This window comes from Neurospora hispaniola, assembly GCF_033458365.1.
Source record: "Neurospora hispaniola strain FGSC 10403 chromosome Unknown B0T23scaffold_8, whole genome shotgun sequence".
Lineage (NCBI taxonomy): Eukaryota > Fungi > Ascomycota > Sordariomycetes > Sordariales > Sordariaceae > Neurospora > Neurospora hispaniola.
In genome coordinates, this window is record NW_026944413.1 from 1,021,615 (window position 1) to 1,042,334 (window position 20,720).

Genomic DNA, 20,720 nt, shown 5'->3' on the forward strand with positions numbered 1-20,720 from the left:
GAAAACACTGCTGATTCAGAAATATGCCGCTGGGTTTAATGCAAGATGTGGAAACTCCACGAGAAATGACCGAACAACGATAAGCAACGAGTGCCCATATCCATGATGGCGGCTTGGCAAAAAGAAAGAAAAAAAAATAACACTTTACATACAAATACAAGAAGGGGTTTGTTTTGTTGTAACACGCTCCATCCGATCCTAGAATGTGATATGTAAAATACTGATTGGGGTGTCTATTATCCATAGCCTCCTTTTTCTTTTATGAAAGGACTAAAAACACATGTCAAGATGCATAACAGCTCCTCGAATCTCTGAGTACCTAAGTGCAACGCGACAACTTGTGTCCTGAAAACAGCATCATTGTTAGCATCACAGCCCTACGGAGCAATGCGTCTGAGCTGGTCAAGAAGCTTTTGTGCTTGTTGGGCATCGTAGCCCGTCGGGACCGGGGGTGCAGAACCGACCCCATATGCTGGGACGTCGCCATAACTTGGAGCTCCCGGATTGGCGGCGCTCCTCAGGTTTCCGAGCAAAGTGTTGATGTCGATCTGGGCAGCTTGGGCAGCTGCAGGAGCCGGCGGGGCCGCGCCATAGGGCATGGCTGGATGAGGCGGTTGCGGAGCCATACCTTGAGATTGTGTCAAAGTGGCCAGGAGTGCGCTGAGGGATTCGTTGTTGAGCTGACCAACCACGCTCGAGATGTCTTGCACTGGGGCAGGCAGCTGCTGTATTTGAGGTGCCGGAGCCGGAGGGATGGCGTAGGGCTGCTGTTGGTATGGATAGCTGACGGGAGGTGGAACCTCTGGGCGATACCCGTGGCCATAATTGTTGACTGGGTAGGTAGGCGGCGGCTGCGGTGGCTGGATGCGCTTCTTGTCTACCACCAACGCAGCAGCCTGATGCGGCGTTACCTTATAATCGTCGAAGTTGATGCTGGTGGCGGTCCGAGTAAACACCCGAATGTCGAGCTGTTGTTTGCTGGGTGAATTAGGGTCAAGAAAACTGACCGCATGCACGCCTTCCACCATCTGACGTTGTATCAACGGCTCCCGGGGAAAGCGCGGATTCGCGTAAATTACATTTGTCCTCAACCCATATGAATGGAAGACGCTCTGAACCCACGAGACGAACTCCTTATGTACGTCTCCAAGGAGGACAAGCTGAACATCTGGAACATCGGCTCCGTAGCGGAAAGGCATGTCAAGCTCTTCGCTAGATGGCACGCGCCGATGCGGGCTGTCATCTCTGCGTCGATAGCCATTATCATAATAGCGGACTGATGGCGGCGATCTGGATCGGCGGCTGTCATATCCAGGGCCAAAGTCACGGTCTCTGGAGCCCCTAGCATATCGGCCGTCTCGGCTTCCTCGGTGAGGAGAAGGTGAGCGCCCAGGACCCGGGCGGTAGTCATCTCTACGCCAGCCCGGATCCCTCGCCTCATAGCGGTCTCTTATACGGCTATCACGTGGCAAGCGGCGGTCAGGCGACCGCTCTCGCTCACGTTCACGGTCGCGCTCAGGGTGTTCTTTCCGAGTTCGATCCTGTTTCTTGGATATCTCCAAATCTTCGAGACGGTTAGCTGGCATTCATCTTCACCCAAGTCGCTACACCCTACACAACAAAAAAGATGGAATTTCAGGCCTAAAGGTTGGTGGTAACAACTGCTAGGAGTAAATCCACTTACTGATTGCACGTCCACCGAGTTCGACGTCGCGGCAGCCGCGAATAGCAGCAAGACCTTCCTCAATGGTATGATATTGTACGAAACCATATGCATTCTTCAGAGAGATCTGTGCAAGGCGTCCGAACTTGCTAAAGACATCGAAGACTTCGCGTTTTGAGACTCTCTCACACGATAAGTTACCTACACTACAGGTCAGTACATGCCACCGCCAAACAAGACAAGCGAGTGTTGCACTTACCAATAAAGATACGCGAGCCTTCAGGGAATCGTTGCTCCCATCTAGCCTCCAATGTGTACTGCCTCTCATCGGCAAGGAACTTTTCGTAGTCTTGATCGCTTGCTGGCGCATAAATGTTGCTTATGTGAGAGTTACCAGGCCCCGGAAGATGTCGGGAGTTATGCGCGGATGCGTAGGGTTGGGTTGGAGCATTATTGAAGGTATTGGGTGGAATGGGAGGCAGAGATGAGATGGCTTCATTGCCGATACCGGAGCCGCCAGGTGGCATGTACGCAGTACGTGGTGTCCCAGGTCCAACGCTGGGAGATGAGCCTTGGGCATGTACAGAGTTATGGGGTCGGGGATGAAAGTGATGGGCCTGAGGTGGGATGGCAGGTAGGCCGCCTTGAGGTTTAGGTGGAAGCGAAGCAGAATGGGAAACATTCAAGGTGCTTGGCCCGTTCTGGGAAGTTTGAGTGGCAGGCGGTTTGGCTGAAGCAGCTGCTACAGATGAGGCAGAAGCCGTGGTGGGGGATGCGGCAGCTCTGGCCGTGATGTTGTCCACGAGCTTCTGGATATCAACGGCAGTGTCATCATCTTCATTTGCCAGGGTCGGGCTATTTGAAGCGGCAGCAGAGTCTCTAGTAGAGGGCTGGACATCAGGAGCAGGAGGAGCATCTGGCATTTGGATCTCGCCGGAATCTGGTGCGGAAGGCACCTCGGCCATGGAAGAAGTGCCGCTGGGCGCGGCATCGGGTACAGGATCGGGATTTGAGCTTTGGAGATGCTGGTGGGGGGCGGCGGGAGCGAAATCAGATGGCGCATCTAGAGACTGAAGCGATTCGTTGGTCTGGGCTGGGAGCTGCTCGGCTTCAGAATGGGGCTGGGTTTGGCTTGTGACTTTGGCTGGAGGAGACGATGAAGGATCAGAAGGAGGGGCAGGTGCAGTGGGAGGCTGAGTCTTCGAAGGTTCAGGCGTGGAAGAATCATTCATCTTAGTTTCTGAAGCCTTTGATACATCTGGCTGCGCCTCGTCGGCCTCACCTTCACCTTGGTCTGTGGGCGAATCAAAGGTGTGCGCATAATCATCGCTGCCCGTCTCTGGCTTGTTCCCCTGCTCCTGGCCCTGTTCCTGCCCGTCCTCATCATACGCATCAAGGCTGTCGTCATCATCTTCCGAATACTCGCCGGCAACTACTATGGTGTCGGACACATCGGAAGATTCTTGGACCGGCTCTGGCATGGCGGGCGAGATGTACGAGTTGTACGAGGGTTGAGACGTAAGGTTCGGATTGGTTAATTGACTGGTTAATTCCTCAACTACCGCGTCAATAGCGGCAGCGTGGTCCTGTAGCCTTGGGACCAGGGTCGGCGAGGTGCTGTGGAGGGCGATTGGCTTGGGCGAGAGAGGATCTAGATCGGCAGAGGCAACAACTTCTGGCGTCTGCCCGGGCATCAAGGGGGATTAGAATAGTTTGAAGGGTTGGCTGGGTCTTGTTGCGAGGATGGTGAGAAGCGGTAGCGACGTGGGGCAATAACGGAAAGTGATTGTGATCGCAAGAGGTCTTGTTCCCTGAAGGTGAAGGTGGCCAGAGCAAGTTGTTTGGGCTTGTAACTGGTGAAATGGAGCAACGTGGTTTGGACCTTGAAACGCTGTTTGGAGGTTTCGCCTAGATCACCAAACTGAAAGTGAACTAAGTAGGTGAGAGGAGAAGACAAGAGCTATAGTGGATTTTGACCTTTGTTGGAGAGAGCAGCACCGCAAGGGCGACGAGGTTGATGGCTTGGAGTGGGCTGTAGTGTAGTGTGGCAGCGAGATGTAGCTGCGTGAAGGGCAATGCACCTGAAGTAATGGGAAACAGAAGTTGAGCTGAGCTGCAACTGAACTTAAGTCAAAGAATAACAATGTTTGGAGAAACGAGTTTGCAGAAGTGCAAGTGGAAGAAGGGGAAAGCCGCGAAAAGAAGTCACGGTAGTCAGAACCGATCGCGTTCTCCAATTGCGGGGCGGAGAGAGGGAGGGAGCGGAGGAACAAAAAGCGGAGAGCGGCGGACGGAGCTTCGTTCTACTCTTCCAGGTTTAAGTACTTGTGTAGAGGTAGCCTTATCTGGACGTGTCGGATGAGGGCCACACTGTTAAATCGCTGACTGTTCAATGGATCGCAAAGATCGAGCTTGAGCTGAGGTGAAGAAGCTGCCAACAGGAAGGAGTAGACAAGATAAAAGATGTGTCAATGGTGGTTAAGCCAGGTTTTGATAAGGAAGCCCATGATTGAAGGACGGTACGTTCGGGTCGACAGGCTGAAGATGCCGGGAGAAGACACACAGAAATTGGGGGATGGGAAGCTCTCTTGGCATCTCCGAGAGGTGGGGCTTCTGCAAGGCTGATCCAAACTTCAAGAAATTCTCGACGAAGTGGAAAGCAACGGAAACTGATGAAAGTGGGGGGACGGTGGGCTCCACCTTGCCGTGTGTTAGGTTTACACTAAGTAGGTAGTGCAGTCCATGGCCCCGGCAGATGGAGTCGCATGCCGGGCCAAACCAGGCACTGCACCTGGCCCAGAGCTATCTCTACCACTTACACCCGACTGATTAATACCATCGGATCGATGTAGGTGAGAACATATTCCGAGCCTCCACTGCCAATACACCAAATTCTTGGTTCCGCCGAGTCGTAGATGCAAATAGCTGCCTGGACACAATGAACAGCATCAGGATGAGGCTCCTTGCCAGCCTCTCGCCCATGGTCCGCATGCGCCCTGCTTGGGCCCTGAATCCAAGTGCCGCGATGGTGACTACCAGTAGACGGCTGGTCCGACATCAAGCATTTGACGCTGGGTTTGACCCAGAAGAGCTAGCCGAAGCACGCAGGTGGCACAAGTCATTCCACCCAAGCACTCTTCCACAAGGCGACACCTCCTTTTCACGCTCCAGCGGGCCCGGAGGCCAGCATGTAAACAAGTTAGTCGTAGCCTTCAGTTAGCTGCTGTCATGCCAGGTATTTGTCCATCCAGATTGACACTTCCAATAGGACAGAGACAAAAGCAACAACTACATGGCCCATCTCGAAACTCATCGCTCATCTTCCCAAGATCTTACATGCCGAACTTCGACACTCAAAATACTATACCAGGGGCAATGACTCTATAACTATACAGGCACAGACCGAGCGCAGCAGAAGTGCCAATCAAGCAGAGAACCACCAGAAGCTATATGACGAACTCATGAATCTGTACGCGAAGACGGTCCCCGCAGAGTCGAGTCCCGACAAAGCACGTAAATATGAGGCACTGTATGTTTTCTTCAGCCCATCCAAACTATCCTTTACGTATTGTAGATCCACCCTGACACTGGAGTCACTTGCAGAAAGAAAACTGCAAGAGAGACTCGACTGAAGGAGAAAAAATTCCTCAGCTCCAAGAAACAGTCCAGGAAGGGCGGAGGGTCTGACTACTAAACTAAGTGTTAGGACAATTGTGCAGTGGTGCATCGCATGATCCAAATGGACAGAAACCAAATATCTAAAAACACACCAAACCATCTGGCTGGATGATAGAATCTGATATCTTTTTGTACCCAAAGAACCAGTGACCTCGAGGTGAGGTTGAGGATGAGACGCCTCTTCTGTCGGTTATCATTTCTGTTATCACCCCGACCCCGTACCTGACGTATGTGATCCGTGCATCGCCCTTGTCCCTGCCAGAGCCGCAGGACGCTTGACTGGAAACGGTAAGGCTGGCAGCCAGAACGATCTTACCGCCCGGCAGAATTATCGGTGGGCATAATTTTTTTGGGCCCTTGATGGCCAGCCGTCTTGACTTGTCGGGTCGCCTGCCTGTTGTTGTCTGCCCCGAGTCCGTCTTGAGTTGGAGGAACTTGGGTCTCTCTTGCTCCTCTTGACAAGTGTGACAGTCCGGATCTGCCACCAGTCTTCACCATGTCACAAAAAGTCATGTCAGTTCTTCGTCTTCTATCATCAATGTTCATTGTGTCTCGGGGCTAACTAATTGCTTTCTTTTCGTACAGTGACTCGCGCATTCCTGCGCTCATTCGCAATGGCATGCAGGAGAAGAAGCGTAGCTTCTTCGTCGTCGTCGGCGACCACTCCAAGGAGGCCATTGTCCACCGTATGTCGACTCCCTCGTCCCAAGATCCTCTACCCTCGACCGCGACTGCCTTCCCCCGATAATCTACCTACCGGTGATGGCTGACGTCCAGCTTTCCAGTTTACTACATCCTCTCCAATGCGAACATGAAGCATAACAAGTCCGTCCTCTGGGCGTACAAGAGCAAGCTTCTCGGCTTCACAAGTCATCGCAAGAAGCGCGAAAACAAGATCAAGAAGGAAATCAAGCGTGGCGTTCGCGAGGCCAACTCCGAAGACCCTTTCGAACTCTTCATCTCCCTCAACGATATCCGATATGTCTACTACAAGGAAACCGAAAAGATTCTCGGTAACACCTACGGCATGTGCATTTTGCAAGATTTTGAGGCCATGACGCCTAATATCCTAGCCCGTACAATCGAAACTGTCGAAGGTGGCGGCTTGGTTATCCTGCTCTTGAAGGGCATGAACAGCTTGAAGCAGCTTTACACTCTTTCCATGGACGTACATTCGAGATACCGAACCGAAGCCCACGACGACGTTGTTGCGAGGTTCAACGAGCGCTTTATCCTTTCCCTCGGCAGCTGCGAGTCCTGCTTGGTTGTTGACGACGAGCTTAACGTTCTCCCCATTTCGGGCGGCAAGGCTGTCAAGGCGCTACCACGCCCTACCGACGACGAGGAGGTCAACCCGGCAAAGAAGGAGTTGGAGAAGATCAAGGAGTCGCTTGAGGATACTCAGCCCATCGGATCGCTCGTCCAGCTGGCCCGTACAACTGACCAGGCCAAAGCGCTGCTCACCTTCGTCGATGCTATTGCGGAGAAGACTCTGCGCAACACAGTTACGCTGACTGCGGCTCGTGGTCGTGGTAAATCCGCTGCGATGGGTGTCGCTATTGCGGCCGCCGTCGCTTACGGTTATAGCAACATTTTTATTACGTCTCCTTCGCCAGAAAACTTGAAGACATTGTTCGAGTTTGTCTTCAAGGGATTCGACGCGTTGGACTACAAGGACCATGCCGACTACTCCATCATCCAGTCGACGAACCCCGAGTTCAACAAGGCCATCGTTAGAGTCAACATCCACAGGAACCACCGCCAGACCATCCAGTACATCCGCCCCCAAGACGCCCACGTCCTTGGCCAGGCTGAACTGCTCGTCATCGATGAAGCTGCTGCTATCCCTCTGCCCCTCGTCAAGAAGCTCATGGGTCCTTATCTTGTTTTCATGGCCTCCACCATCAGCGGTTACGAGGGTACTGGTCGCTCACTCTCTCTCAAGCTTATCAAGCAGCTTAGGGAGCAGTCGAGGACTGGTGCCGGTGTTAAGGACGCCGTTGAGGTCGACAGGACAAGTGGCAAGGCGGCTAAGGACACAGAGACCGTTTTCACTGGTGGTCGGTCGCTCAAGGAGATCACTCTTTCTGAGCCCATCCGTTACGCCCAAGGAGATCCGGTTGAGAAGTGGTTGAACACTCTCCTCTGCCTGGACGCCACGCTGCCCAGGTCCAAGCTCAACACTCAGGGATGTCCCGATCCCTCTCAGTGCGAGCTGCTCCATGTCAACCGTGACACCCTCTTCTCCTTCCACCCTGTTTCCGAGAAATTCCTGCAGCAGATGGTTGCGCTTTATGTCGCCAGTCACTACAAGAACTCGCCCAACGATTTGCAGCTTATGAGTGATGCTCCGGCCCACGAGCTCTTCGTTCTTACTGCTCCTATCGTTGAGGGCAGGCTACCCGAGCCATTGTGTGTAATCCAAGTCTCTCTCGAGGGTAAGATTAGCAAGCAGAGCATCCTCAACAGCCTCAGCAGGGGCTCGCAACCTGCGGGTGATTTGATCCCCTGGCTTGTCAGCCAGCAGTTCCAGGACGATGAGTTCGCCTCACTTTCTGGTGCTCGTGTGGTCAGAATCGCTACCAATCCCGACTACGTGTCTATGGGCTACGGCTCGAGGGCGCTTCAGCTGCTTGTGGACTACTACGAGGGCAAGTTTGCCAACCTTTCCGAGGAAGCTGGCACTGTCGTACCTAAGAGTGCTCCCCGGGTGACGGACGCTGAACTTGCGAACGCCAGTCTCTTTGACGACATCAAGGTTCGCGATATGAACGAGCTCCCGCCCCTTTTCGCCAAGCTTGCCGAGCGTCGCCCCGAGCCCCTCGAGTATATTGGTGTCAGTTACGGTCTTACCCAACCGCTCCACAAATTCTGGAAGCGCGCTTCCTTTGCGCCAGTATACTTAAGGCAAACTCCCAACGACTTGACCGGCGAGCACACTTGCGTCATGTTGCGCCCTCTTGGTGATGGCACTGACCCCAGCTGGCTGGGCGCTTTCGCCAACGACTTCCACCGCCGTTTCCTCTCTCTGCTGTCTTACAAGTTCCGCGAGTTCCCGGCCATCTTGGCGTTGACCATCGAGGAGTCTGCCAGTGCCGGTGCCAAGCTGGACCCTTCCAACGAGCCTACGCCGTTGGAGAAGGCGGAGTTGGACAAGCTGTTGACGCCCTTTGACCACAAGCGTCTTGAGAGTTATGCCAATGGCCTCCTCGATTACCATGTCGTTCTCGATCTTATCCCCAGCATCGCGCAGCTTTTCTTCGAGGGCCGTATTAGGGCAAACCTCCAGCTCAGCGGTCTCCAGCAGGCCATTCTGCTGGCCATCGGTCTCCAGCGCAAGGAGATCGATGCCATTGCTGGAGAGCTCACTCTCCCGTCCTCTCAGCTCCTGGCTATCTTCATCAAGATCATGCGCAAGATCAGCACGCACCTTGCGTCACTGGTTGAGGGTGCTATTGCCAAGGAGATGCCTCAACAGATCGGTGTCTCGGCCGAGAACGCGTCTGCCGCTCACGATGACGAGATTATTGAGAACAACTTCGTGCCCCTTGACCAGAACCTGGATGACGAGCTTGCCGAAGGTGGAGACCAGGCCATGAAGGCCATCAGGGCCAAGCAGAGAGAGCTCATTGACTCTCTTCCCCTGGATCAGTACGAGATCGAAGGAGGAGATGCTGAGTGGAAAGAGGCTGAGAAGCGGGTCGCCAAGGCTACCAAGGAAGGAAAGTCCAACCCGCTTGTCAGTGTCAAGACCAAGAAGCGCAAGGCCGAGCCCGTATATGAAGAGGAGAAGTCCGAGAAGAGGGACAGGGGTGACAAGAAGGGAAAGAAGGTCAGACACGACAAGAGGAAGTGAAGATGGACTTTCTGCGAGTAGGTAATGTCTACGGCATGATTCCCACAGCTACCACGCGCCGTCCGCTATCCAACTGAGCTAGGATTTATGCTTTGTTTATTTTTCTTGGGAATTTTTCTTGGTATATGGTATAGCGATCCCGCAGTATCCTCTTGCCAGCTTGGGTTCCGTTCAAGGCTCCAGTACTGGCCATGTGGACGGTGGATGATGGTCATGAGGTTTGCGGGCGGTTACAGCGACAGATGGAGTCCTGTGGTTGCATCATGATTGAGCTCATAGCTCCGGCCAAGGCCGATAGTTGATGTGAGGAACTCCGGAGAACGGACTCGGTGGTGATGCGGATATGATGTCTCCGCGCGGAACAGGAGCTTGTTGTTTAAAAAAAAAGTGGAGTAGTTGACCGGCCCCGACTCCGGACGGGACCTAGCCGACGAGCTGGACTCCTGGATAAAGCGGGACGGTGCCAAGACCCAGGAGATACCCACCATGTAAGGAGAATGCGGGGCAGCTGAAATGGCCATACGGCGGCGGCTAACAGCAGACATTGAGACAATCTGGTAACAACAAGGCATTGCACAACTTTTGTAGATATAGCGAGGATTATTTTATGATTATGAGCCGCACTTGGTCAGATGCAATTCTTTGTCAAACAGCTCAGGACGACGGGTATATGTGAATCACGAGGACAAGGCAGCCAGACAAGGAACCCTATAGCACCCGTATCGATAAGTGAAAGGTACCTCCCCCGTCTCGGTCTAACTGAACCCTTCCCGTCCACAGATTCAGTCCCTTCGTATTGAGGGGTCTACCCCCCGCTAGGTATATCATCCTGACTGATCGGTTGGCTTACGGTGACAGAAACTACGAACGGACACAATCTAGGGCGAGCAGCCTCTTCGTGTCACACCTCGAGCCTTGTATTGATTTGCCTGCTTGTCTCGAACTAAGTACGGTTAACCCACAGCAGCCCGACTGCTTCCCTTCCACCTACATACATCTCGCAGCAATAGATCGGTGACCGCATATAGAACGGACGCGGCTTCTCACTCTCGACTCAATCCGATAGTACGGTGCCTCTAGCCATTCGCAAATTTGATAGATTCATTCGAATAACTACTGCCTACTTCTTCGACGAGATTGCCCCTTCTTGCGACGGCCTAGTGTAGCAGCTGGACCCTAACGCCGAGCATTGATCGACCATCAACAAAGCCCTTTACATATTAGCGACCATGAGTGCCGCCAACGGTCGACAACCGGAAGTGCAGCCGTGTCGATACAAAGTCGGCAAGACTTTGGGCGCTGGTTCATACTCGGTCGTTAAGGAATGCGTACACATAGACACCGGTCGCTACTATGCGGCCAAGGTGATTAACAAGCGCCTGATGGCCGGCCGGGAACACATGGTACGCCGCCATTCCTTCCATCATCCAAAGCCATGTGCGATCCGTTACCTTATCCTAACCAGCAGACTACAGGTTCGCAATGAAATCGCCGTGCTCAAGAAGGTGTCCATGGGCCACCAGAACATCCTGACCCTCGTCGACTACTTCGAGACCATGAACAACCTCTACCTCGTCACCGACCTCGCCCTCGGCGGCGAGCTCTTCGATCGCATCTGCCGCAAAGGCTCCTACTACGAATCCGACGCCGCCGACCTCATCCGCGCCACCCTGTCCGCCGTCGCCTACCTGCACGACCATGGCATCGTCCACCGCGACCTCAAGCCCGAGAACCTCCTCTTCCGCACGCCCGAGGACAACGCCGACCTGCTGATCGCCGACTTTGGTCTCAGCCGGATCATGGACGAGGAGCAATTCCATGTCCTGACCACCACCTGCGGCACACCCGGCTACATGGCCCCAGAGATCTTCAAAAAGACCGGCCACGGCAAGCCCGTCGACATCTGGGCTTTGGGAGTCATCACCTACTTCCTGCTGTGCGGCTACACCCCCTTCGACCGTGACTCGGACTTTGAGGAGATGCAGGCCATCCTCAATGCCGATTACTCCTTCACCCCACTCGAGTACTGGCGCGGCGTCTCGGACAACGCCAAGGACTTTATTCGCAGGTGCTTGACTATCGACCCGGCCAAGCGCATGACCGCCCACGAGGCACTGCAGCACCCCTTCGTTGCTGGCTGGGCCCGCGGAACCGATGGTGCGGAGGCCGATAAGGGCGCTAACCTGCTGCCGACCGTCAAGAAGAACTTTAATGCGAGAAGGACGCTGCATGCGGCTATCGATACAGTACGTGCTATTAACAAGCTGCGTGAGGGCCAGTTCATGAACGGCGGAAGGAGCCGTGAGCCCGCGAAGAAAGCGGCAGCGGGTGCGGGTGCGGTGCCCCCAGCAGCAGGAGGTGGAGGAGGAGGCCCAGGAGTGGATGACGGATTGGCGGTAGCGCTCGGCCCAACGCTCGGGAAGGAGGCGAGCATGGTGTCAACGGCGAGCAGCAATGTCACCAAGGACAGCGGCTACGCGACGCAGCCGGAAGGGGAGGGAGGCTCTAGAGACGGGGACGATGTTCTTATGAAGGATGCGTCGGTGCCAGCGCCAACATCATCATCGCCAGCGCCGGTGCATGGGAACACACAGATTGCACAGCATGCGGGGGTGCCGAGTATCCTACGGCCGGGCAGTATCGAGAATAAGGTTGTCGAGACTGGTAAAGGCTTGTGGAATGGGACTAGTGTTAAGCGATGATCACTTTCTGGGTCTTTCGTCATTGACAAATGGGGTTGGTTTTGTTCTATTGTTATAATCTTTTGAGTTCCTTTTTGTGATCAGCGGGTTCTGTGCTTAGTATGAATGTTTTTTTCTCGGGATTTTATACCAAAGTGAATAACCGGCGGGCGTTTTGCTTTATGAGTATCAGTTACTAGTTTGCTTCATGGACGGTGGTCTTCCGTTGCTCGCTGATGATGACAACGATGATGATGAAATATGATGCCAAGGGCGATGGATCTGCCGGCGTGGCGAAAGAGACGGGTGGTTAATAGCGAGATAGCATCTGCTAGCAATCAGGAGGTTTATCTTGTTGTATGTACTGGAAGTCATCAAGGACCTCCACAAGTACGAGCTCAACAGGTCATTGCCAGGTATCCAGGACCAAGGATCATTAGGTATGCAAGATGAGGCTTTACTCTCTTTCCAGCCTCTTACTTCTAGCTCTAGCTTCAATGATTCATGACGTATTAGTTTGACTTGGTTCTATCTATCCTTCTTTGACATGCTAATAATGGAAAGTTTGTTTGTTTTCTCTTTGTGCAGACAGTTTGGGGCGCCATTGTTCAAGTTTGTCGTCGTTGGGTGTTCGCGTCCTTCCGAACGTCTCAGGGGTATCTTGGCATCTGCTTGCGGCTCATGACGGGGCTCTTGCATGTTCGCATTTTGGAGTAAAACTTCACACGATACCTACCCAAAACTTTGTCGGTTATGCTGCACTGCCCTTATATCTCCATAACCATACGCGTACTCGGGGTTCGCAAGGGGAATACATCACTGTTTACCAAGGTCTAAGCCACAGACAGCACTTTATTGAACTTGGGACTTTTAAAGGTTGGTCAGCACTAGCCATCTTGGAAGTCTTGGGATACGCGGAAAGCGCATAAATATTTGTTTGATCCTTTGAGGCTGAGTGAGTGGCTTTCATTCATTTGGCAAGTTGCTACCAACCTATCAAACACAAATTCCAATTTCCTCAAAACTTTCCGCGTACATGTTCACGAGGCGGAGTAAGGTTGTTGAAAGGTAAAGAAATCAATTTAACTCGTCGTCGCCGTCGCTGACTACACAGTAGCACATAGCACATACATACGTAGCCCATGCTTACAATAATCAACACGCATACAACTACACTACACTCACTGCACGACATAATATCATCTGGAACATCTTGGCAGGCATATAGGCAGGCAGGCAGGCGTCGCCGTCCCCAGGCAAGGCAAGGCCAAGCAAGAGTCCCCAGAACACATCAAACCCCAAGATCAGAGATTGAAAACCGACTCCTCCTAACTGAAGAATGCATACACTACAACACACATCTCGAACCCCTGAAAATTGAATCGGGATTTGGAATGACTTTTTCTTCTTTTTTTTTTCCTCCATTTTATTAGATACGCAGTAGGTATGCTACAGATCATCAGGTCCATCAACTACTTTTAGATAGTGACTTGTGTGAAATTTTCGGCGTTACCACCTCACGGACACGGACACGTTATGATCAAATCAATGCCGTGACCTGCAGGGGTCCGACAGTCAGTAGTCAAAATACCAGCCACTCCTTTTCACAAGCCTTGGGCCTTTTTAGTACAGGTGGGAGCTTCAGAGGTTTTTTTCTTTTTTTTTTTTTTTCTTTCTTAGGTCAGGTCAGGCCCAATCCATCCATCCCTGATCTTTGCATTGATCAAAGTTTGGTATCGATGTACATACGCGTGTAGTGTACCTCTAGGGATATTTATGCAACTATCGGGACGCTACAGCTAGTGCACGTACGGCTACCGCTACGGGGATAGAGATTTTCTGTGTACGTAAGCGGGCCTTTTCGGTGAGTGTGGAGTGCTGCAGTGGTGTTTCTCGGAGCTACCTCTACGCTAGCGGAGCGGAACCACGTTTTTTTTTTTTTTTTTTCCTTTGCAAGAGGTGACTTCCATGTCCGTCGTCTTCAAGTACAACAGCATGTCTGTCGGTTCAGCTACATCGCTGTCGGTCGTCGGCTGTTCAGTGCATTTACTTGTTGCATTTGCTGTTGCGGTGGTGTGGTGTCGTGTCGTGTGGTGTCGTGTCGTGTGGTGTCGTGTCGTGTATGTATGTAAATACCGGTATATGCACATACAGAAGCTCAGCAGGTAGGTAGCTGGAGTTACAGTAATGTAGTCTCCTATGTACACGAAGTAATGGTAAGCTGTATGAGGTTGTAAAAAGTGGTGTAAATCCGCACATTGTTTAATTTGGCGGCGTTCATATGCAATTGGGAAACAAAGGAGAGAGGACAATGCCATGACCGCCGTTCAATCTTCCAACCTTCCAATCTCCAGTCTTTCGATTTCAACTTTCTAGAAACATTTTCAAACAGACACGGATATTCCCTACAGCTGAGCGCTCGGAAAATTGGTACCCAACTGCGGAGTTTAACATCATCAATCATCATTAACAAAAGGTCACCCGTCACCTTGTGACCCGGTCGGTCCTCTTGATAACCCCGCCGCCCGCCGATTGTGCCCGCTACGGCACTAACCTAATCTATCCCATCATCAATGCCATACTGATGAAAAGGGCACGGGAGAATACACGTAAATAGAAACACGCAAACCCCAAAAGGGAGATACAAAAAGGGTAAACCCCCGGTGAGGACGAGGTTCCCCCACGATAGCTACAGCGACAGGGAATGATGGGTGCGGAGATGCTTGTCCACCTGGAAAATCTAAAAGACAGGATGGGAAAGAGGTCAGAAGACAGAGAGGCAGGGAGGATGAAGCCTGTCCGTCCGTCTCAGCAGTCGCTCGCCCGCTCGCCGACCACCATCCACCGTCAGCCTGGTAGGCAGCAAGGCGTAACTACGACAGGGAAAGAGAACATCAAACTGATTGACCGACCGACCGATGGCGACGGTGATCGATCAGATATGGCTTTGAACTTGCGAAGGGAACACTCCAGATTACAGACCTGATCGGGAAATCCGCAGGGTAGGTAGGTAGGTGGTGGAAGATGGGAGCAGACGCTACGGGTGACCGCCTTTCCTCGACACTAAACCCAAGTGGGAGTTTGGATGTGCTGTGAAACTGGTGCTTGTCAATGTTCATAAGCGCCCGGCAATGTTTGGGATGGCCTGGTCGGCTTTAACTTCACCCTGGATTTGGGGACTTGTGCGGGATGTGGGCGGTACTTGGTTCATTGCAAAACACAAAAGAAAGACAAAGGGAAGTTTAAAGGTGACCCGTGGCGTTCCCATTGTGTTGATTGTTACAAAAGGCCAAAAGGGGGTATGAAGTCTTCTTACAATTGGGCATGCAATCGGCACCATAGCACAAAACCCTTATTTTTTGTACCAGTATCGAGACTTGTACGCTACAGAGGTGAAATTCCTACATAAATGGTGCCATGACAAGAGCCCCTACTATATCAGCGATACGGTTTCATTCCGGGATTTGAATACGAAAAGTTCAGCTGGGAAACACCCATCGAACAGAAGACGATCATGCGTTCTCGAATCGAACGGCACTCATATTGCAGCTCAAAGAGTCCATCACGCCCACCACCGCGGTGCGCTGTCCCTTGCTCCATCACGGTGACCCACGCACCCACACGTTTTGGCCTCCCCCCCAGGCATGGTTCGCGTACCTTTCATTGTTTCCCAACCTTGTGAACGGCGGATCTTCGGCATCAAAGTTTTCCGCGAACAAAAAAAATGTGAAGTCCCTTTCCCTTGTCTTTGCAAAACGTCCGACCAATCACCAGTCCAGTGGAGCAATGGCGGACGGACCCGAGAATTACCCACGAAAATAAAATACCAACTGCCAAGCTTTCCGCATGAAAACCTCGACTTGTCCATTTCTCCAAAAGTTCCTTACGGGTAGCGCTCCAGGACCCAGAGACACCCAGAGACTCCACTCGTGCTACAAATGTAAGCGCGGAAGGCTCCAAGTTGGCATGTAAGCAAATGCAGCTAACGGTGCCCGCTCCTTCAGGATTGGTCGATGGGTTCGGGAGTTGCATGTTTGGTCAAGCGACTAAGAAAAGTCGGAGTTTTTGACAGCCTCATGCTGCATGCAGCTGGCGAAGTACGGTGTGCAACTAAAAGAAAGAGAAGAGTTTTTTTTTGTTCTTCAATAGCATCGATCCGTCCAAGGTGAGAATGCAAGCTGAAATCTACGCAGTACATAGTACGTACGTATGTACAATTGGACCGAGATCCGAGATTTCAGTCTTGATTCCGAATGAGCACCGGTCAAGTACATAATCGGAACCGGAGAACGGACAATGGAGAGCGGGGACCACGGACCACGGACCACGGACCCTGTACCACGGAGCGCGGAGCACGGGGTTAACCGCCGACGGTGCAGCAGAGTACAGTAATTACCCCTGCCCGTGCATGTACCTGAAAGTGCATAAAGCCCTCTAAATGCTTAAGAATCGCCAGCCGCAATTATTTAGTATGAGCAACTGCATAAATGCTTAAATGCATGGGTGACGGCCCGCCATTTTGGTGTAATATGCACTTTCTGGAACACCTTTTGTGGGGCCTCTTAGGGCTCTATAAGTAGGCCAGCAGTTTGGAAAGCCTCTAAAATTTCTACGCTAAGGGGGGGCAGGAAGTCTTGGCGTGTGCCCACTGGTGCATATGTGCCTCTAAATGCATACAAACCTCCGGCCAGGATTACATGCACGAACAGGGGTAATTACTGTAGGGAAAAAGCCTCCGTGTTTCAAGAGAAGGCGGCCAGGCAGGTGGCCCAACAAGAGGCCCGGAAATCCGCAATGTTATGCAGAAGAGCGGAATAATCAAAGAAAGATCAAAAGATTCCTTTAGAGGCCCGACTAGAAACCCACGTGCGACGCAGGAACAAGAGAAATGACTTGGTGGCTGTTGGACCTTGCTTTGATTCGCCGGTTTTGGTATTTCAACGTTGGCCAGAAGGGCGAGCGAGTCGCGAGAGCTTTGACCAAAACTGGAATATGGAAATCTGCCTCGCCGCTTTTTCCAGATGCTTTCTAGTGTAGAGCGAGATGATCATCTTATAAATGATGGGTGAGGTGAGTATGAGGATTTTTTCTCTTGTCTCGTGATGAGCGGTTACATCCATGTCCTCCCGTCTACGGATCGCCTTTGCATAAATTTTTGTTTCGATCTTCGTCTTGCATTGGAAAGGAACCAGACGGTTGGCAAGAAACAAACAACACAAGAAGAAAAAAAAAAAAAAGGAAGAAACGCTCTGTCTTATTTCCTGTCGGAGTTTGAGTTTCCCCAGATTGGAGCCTTGGTAACGGACACAAAAGTCCAAGACATGCAGACGGTACCTACCGCCTTGGCCCTTTACAATACGCTGCTACCATTGTTGTTGAGGTTCCAAAGACACGCACGCAGTAAATTTCGGTGAGTTGACTAGGGACTGAACCAGCCATCCTGCCAAGGAGCAGGGACAGAAGGATAGGCGCCTCCGGTGATAGTGATGCGCGAGACGCCAAGTACCTCGAGGTAGTACGTTACAGCGCGAGGTGCACTTTTTGCGCTCGGCGTTTGTTCGCGACAAGAGCTCGTCGCTGTCGGGGCCCAAGACCGGGCGCTGCGGTTGAAACCTGAAAACGGGAAATTAACGTGAACCAAGCACAAGGACCCCTTGCAGCCCATCCGACCCGGGACAGTCCACACCCTGCATCAACGACGACGACAACAGTCCGCGTACAAAGCGAAGAACGGTAGCCACAAACTGACGAGACTCCCGCAGCCTAACAGTACCAGGTAGTATGTACTCGGTATCACACCTACCTAGGAACTGGCCGACCAGTGGGAGGGGGATGCGAGGGTGTTACGGTTGCGAAAGGTTGGAAAGGCTGGATGGCGCAAGCTCGCAGCTAGAGTCCTTGGTGCCGGATAGCACGGATCACCTGGTTTGGTCAATGTTACTTGTTTGTTGGACCCTTGTCTTGTCTTTGTGAGGTGTGGGAGAGATTCAAGAAGACCGTTGTTGTTGTTTTTGTCGTCGTCCTCGTCGCCTTGTTGGTTCAAGATGCGGGTGGCTTGGGACTTTTTGATGATTCGCATGGATTTTTCGGACTCTTCTTCTTCCTTTCTCTCCTGCTGGTGAGATAGGTGCGCCACATTCATCGACATGAGTCTAATGACCCTGTCGGGACCTATCAGCGTCATCATTCGTTTCGCTGGACTGCCTTCCGTTACACAGCCAGTTCCCGCCGTCTGTCATTGGGGAAAGTTGGAGAAATGATATCAGATGCAGTGTTGGTATTGGTTTTTTTGGCACTGCTCGTCAGCACCAGCTTCATTTGTAGGAGTCATGATTACTGCCTGGCAATCTTGATGGTGTTTGCAACTCAACCGATTATAGCCATGTCTTCCATGCTTTGAAATCGAGGAATGGAATCCAATGTACACTCGGTTAGATGCATGTTCTACAACAAGGCGAGCGTAGTCGGGCGACTGCGTGACTGCGTCCCTGATCCATGATGGCATGGGATCCTGTGGGTTCGGTGGGTGCGCTTGGCCAAACAGCGCCCGAGCAGCGCTGCCGAGTTCCTTCCATAGGGCTTGGCGTTATTTCACAGGGCCTGAGTGGGCGTCATACCAGCTACCGGGGCGGACCTTATGAATAACCCGTCGCCCACCTTGGACCGTCCCCGCCGTCGGCTGCCAGTCTCACACACCCACTCCCCTTCTCCCCGGAACGAACGCACCAAAAGGACGCAGCACCAGGGGCCCTTTTGCAGTGACTGCTGACCAGGACAAACCAGCCGCTGCCACACGACCACTTCCCTCGCTTCCTTCCTCTCACCCCCGCCTCCCCTACCTACTTCCCGTCTTTACTTATACACTACACTCCCTTGGTACACAATCCAAGGTCAAGGTCGCACAACCACCAAATACTCGTCCCAACCCCGATTTCCGCGATCCGGCCGATCCGTCACCTATAGCCAGCCAGCCCTCTTTGTCTCCATTCGACTTGAAATCGAGGAGGAAAGGAAGACTTCACTTTCCAGCCGACTACAACACACCCTAGTATCTATTAGCGACCTCGACCAAAACCTCGACCAGCCTGTCATGCGCATGCAGCGACAATAGATTCACCAGACTTCGATTCAATCGCTTCCTCCCCCCCCCCCCCCCCCTCACGCCAATCGCTAGCGCCCAGTTTCGCTGGTGATTCCGCCATCCGCCGCCCAGAATGCAGGACTTCGAACCCATCCTCGCCCCGGCCAAGCCGAAGCAGAAGAAGCTTCCCTTCGGCTGGCCGCCAGCCCTCAAGCTCTCGACTCTCAGCCCAGTACCTCAGCGCCGGCGGTTGCGTAGGAAATCCACAGCTTCGCAGGATAATGTTGCCGCCCTCAAGACCTCGTTCGACGTGTGGGAGAGCATAAAATCTCTGCAAACAAGGAAATGGAAGATCTACGACATCCAGCATGTTGTCTGTCTTGGCTTCATCCTCTTCTCGCTGTTCATCTTGCCCTCGGCGCCCATCATCAAGACGGCCGTCCTGCTCGCTCTCGGCGGCCTGCTTCTGATGCCCATCACCCAGCAATTCTTCTTGCCCTCGCTTCCCATCTGGACCTACTTGCTGTACTTCTTTGCCAGCCGGTAAGTGGTGTTCCGGAGCTTCTTGTGCTGGCCCTTCGAAATACGAAAGCTAACCAACTCGCCCTTGCAGATTCATTGCCCCTGAGTACCGTCCTCACATCTGGGTCAAGGTCCTCCCTGCGCTCGAGAACGTTCTCTACGGAGCCAACTTGTCCAACATTCTCTCGGCCCACAGCCACCCTGTCCTCGATTTGCTCGCCTGGTTCCCTTATGGAATCGGCCACTTTGCCCTCCCGGCCATCTGCAGCGCTATCCTCTTCCTTTTTGCCGCGCCCGGCAGCACCCCCGTCTTTGCTCGGGCCTTCGGCTACATGTGCATGCTCGCCGTCACCATCCAGCTGATTTTCCCCTGCACGCCTCCATGGTACGAGAAGGCGCACGGCTTGGAGCCGGCTCACTACGGCATGGAGGGTTCCCCCGCCGGTCTGGCCCGCATCGACAAGCTCTTTGGCGTCGACATGTACACCACCAGCTTCACCACCGCGCCCTTGCCGTTCGGTGCCTTCCCCAGCTTGCACGGTGCCAACGCCGTCCTTGAGGCGCTGTTCATGCAATACTACTTCCCCAAGTTCAAGTACTTCTTCATCTTCTATGTTGGCTGGATCTGGTGGGCCACCATGTACCTCAACCACCACTATGCCGTCGATCTCGTTGGTGGTGGTCTCATGGCTGCTATCGCCTACTACATCTCTCGCGTCAGGTGGCTTCCTCGCCCCCAGCTCGAGAAGCGCACCCGCTGGGAGTACGAGTATGTCGAGTTCGGTGACCGCCCCAAGACCTACGATGAGGAGTACGGCAGCGCCAGCGCCTACGGCCTTGGTCTCCTCGAGAGACGCACCGCCAGCGACAGCGACGAGTGGACCCTTGGCAGCAGCTCCAGCCTCGACTCCCTGAGCCGCGGCGACACCGTATGCGGCAGCAGCAGCAGCACTCCCGATATCCTAAGCCCCACCACGCCAAATGACGATTTCAAGCATGTCGTGCTTGGTTTGACGCCCCAGGGTGATATCTGGAACGGAGGCAGGCTTGCCCGCGAGAGCGAGCTGAGCGATGTTGTTGTCTTGAGCTGAATGAAGAAGCTTCAAACACACGTCCTAGCTTAGCACTCGTAGGCTAACCTCGTGGCTCCCGCTTATCATGGCACTCGTCACCTTCATCCGGATGTTGCTATGGGTGAGCCAGCGAGTTTTTGGAAGCCACCAAGCACACTACACCCGC

General features: G+C 53.0%; 5 protein-coding genes across 5 annotated transcripts; 4 read left to right on the forward strand and 1 right to left on the reverse strand.

Annotated features, from left to right (window-relative positions):
- Nucleotides 1–377: 377 nt before the first annotated feature.
- On the reverse strand, nucleotides 378–3,357 carry B0T23DRAFT_407545 (uncharacterized protein; the record flags this gene model as incomplete). Its single annotated transcript, XM_062839200.1, has 3 exons — nucleotides 378–1,564; nucleotides 1,685–1,864; nucleotides 1,923–3,357. The coding sequence occupies 3 exons, from the start codon at nucleotides 3,355–3,357 to the stop codon at nucleotides 378–380; spliced, it is 2,802 nt and encodes a 933-aa protein (XP_062689174.1).
- A 988-nt stretch (nucleotides 3,358–4,345) lies between these two features.
- On the forward strand, nucleotides 4,346–5,551 carry B0T23DRAFT_388029 (uncharacterized protein). The gene is made up of 4 exons (XM_062837726.1): nucleotides 4,346–4,389; nucleotides 4,516–4,861; nucleotides 4,932–5,192; nucleotides 5,267–5,551. Exons 2-4 carry the CDS (start codon nucleotides 4,602–4,604, stop codon nucleotides 5,355–5,357), a joined length of 612 nt encoding a protein of 203 aa, XP_062689175.1. The 5' UTR covers nucleotides 4,346–4,389; nucleotides 4,516–4,601; the 3' UTR covers nucleotides 5,358–5,551.
- A 152-nt stretch (nucleotides 5,552–5,703) lies between these two features.
- B0T23DRAFT_229630 (GNAT acetyltransferase 2-domain-containing protein) lies at nucleotides 5,704–9,312 on the forward strand. The gene is made up of 3 exons (XM_062833859.1): nucleotides 5,704–5,854; nucleotides 5,927–6,027; nucleotides 6,127–9,312. The coding sequence occupies exons 1-3, from the start codon at nucleotides 5,838–5,840 to the stop codon at nucleotides 9,195–9,197; spliced, it is 3,189 nt and encodes a 1,062-aa protein (XP_062689176.1). The 5' UTR covers nucleotides 5,704–5,837; the 3' UTR covers nucleotides 9,198–9,312.
- A 1,114-nt stretch (nucleotides 9,313–10,426) lies between these two features.
- Nucleotides 10,427–11,899, forward strand: B0T23DRAFT_324499 (calcium/calmodulin-dependent protein kinase type I; the record flags this gene model as incomplete). The annotated part of the gene is made up of 2 exons (XM_062835432.1): nucleotides 10,427–10,600; nucleotides 10,673–11,899. The coding sequence occupies 2 exons, from the start codon at nucleotides 10,427–10,429 to the stop codon at nucleotides 11,897–11,899; spliced, it is 1,401 nt and encodes a 466-aa protein (XP_062689177.1).
- A 7,193-nt stretch (nucleotides 11,900–19,092) lies between these two features.
- On the forward strand, nucleotides 19,093–20,572 carry B0T23DRAFT_324937 (uncharacterized protein; the record flags this gene model as incomplete). The annotated part of the gene is made up of 2 exons (XM_062835470.1): nucleotides 19,093–19,502; nucleotides 19,573–20,572. 2 exons carry the CDS (start codon nucleotides 19,093–19,095, stop codon nucleotides 20,570–20,572), a joined length of 1,410 nt encoding a protein of 469 aa, XP_062689178.1.
- Nucleotides 20,573–20,720: the final 148 nt, after the last annotated feature.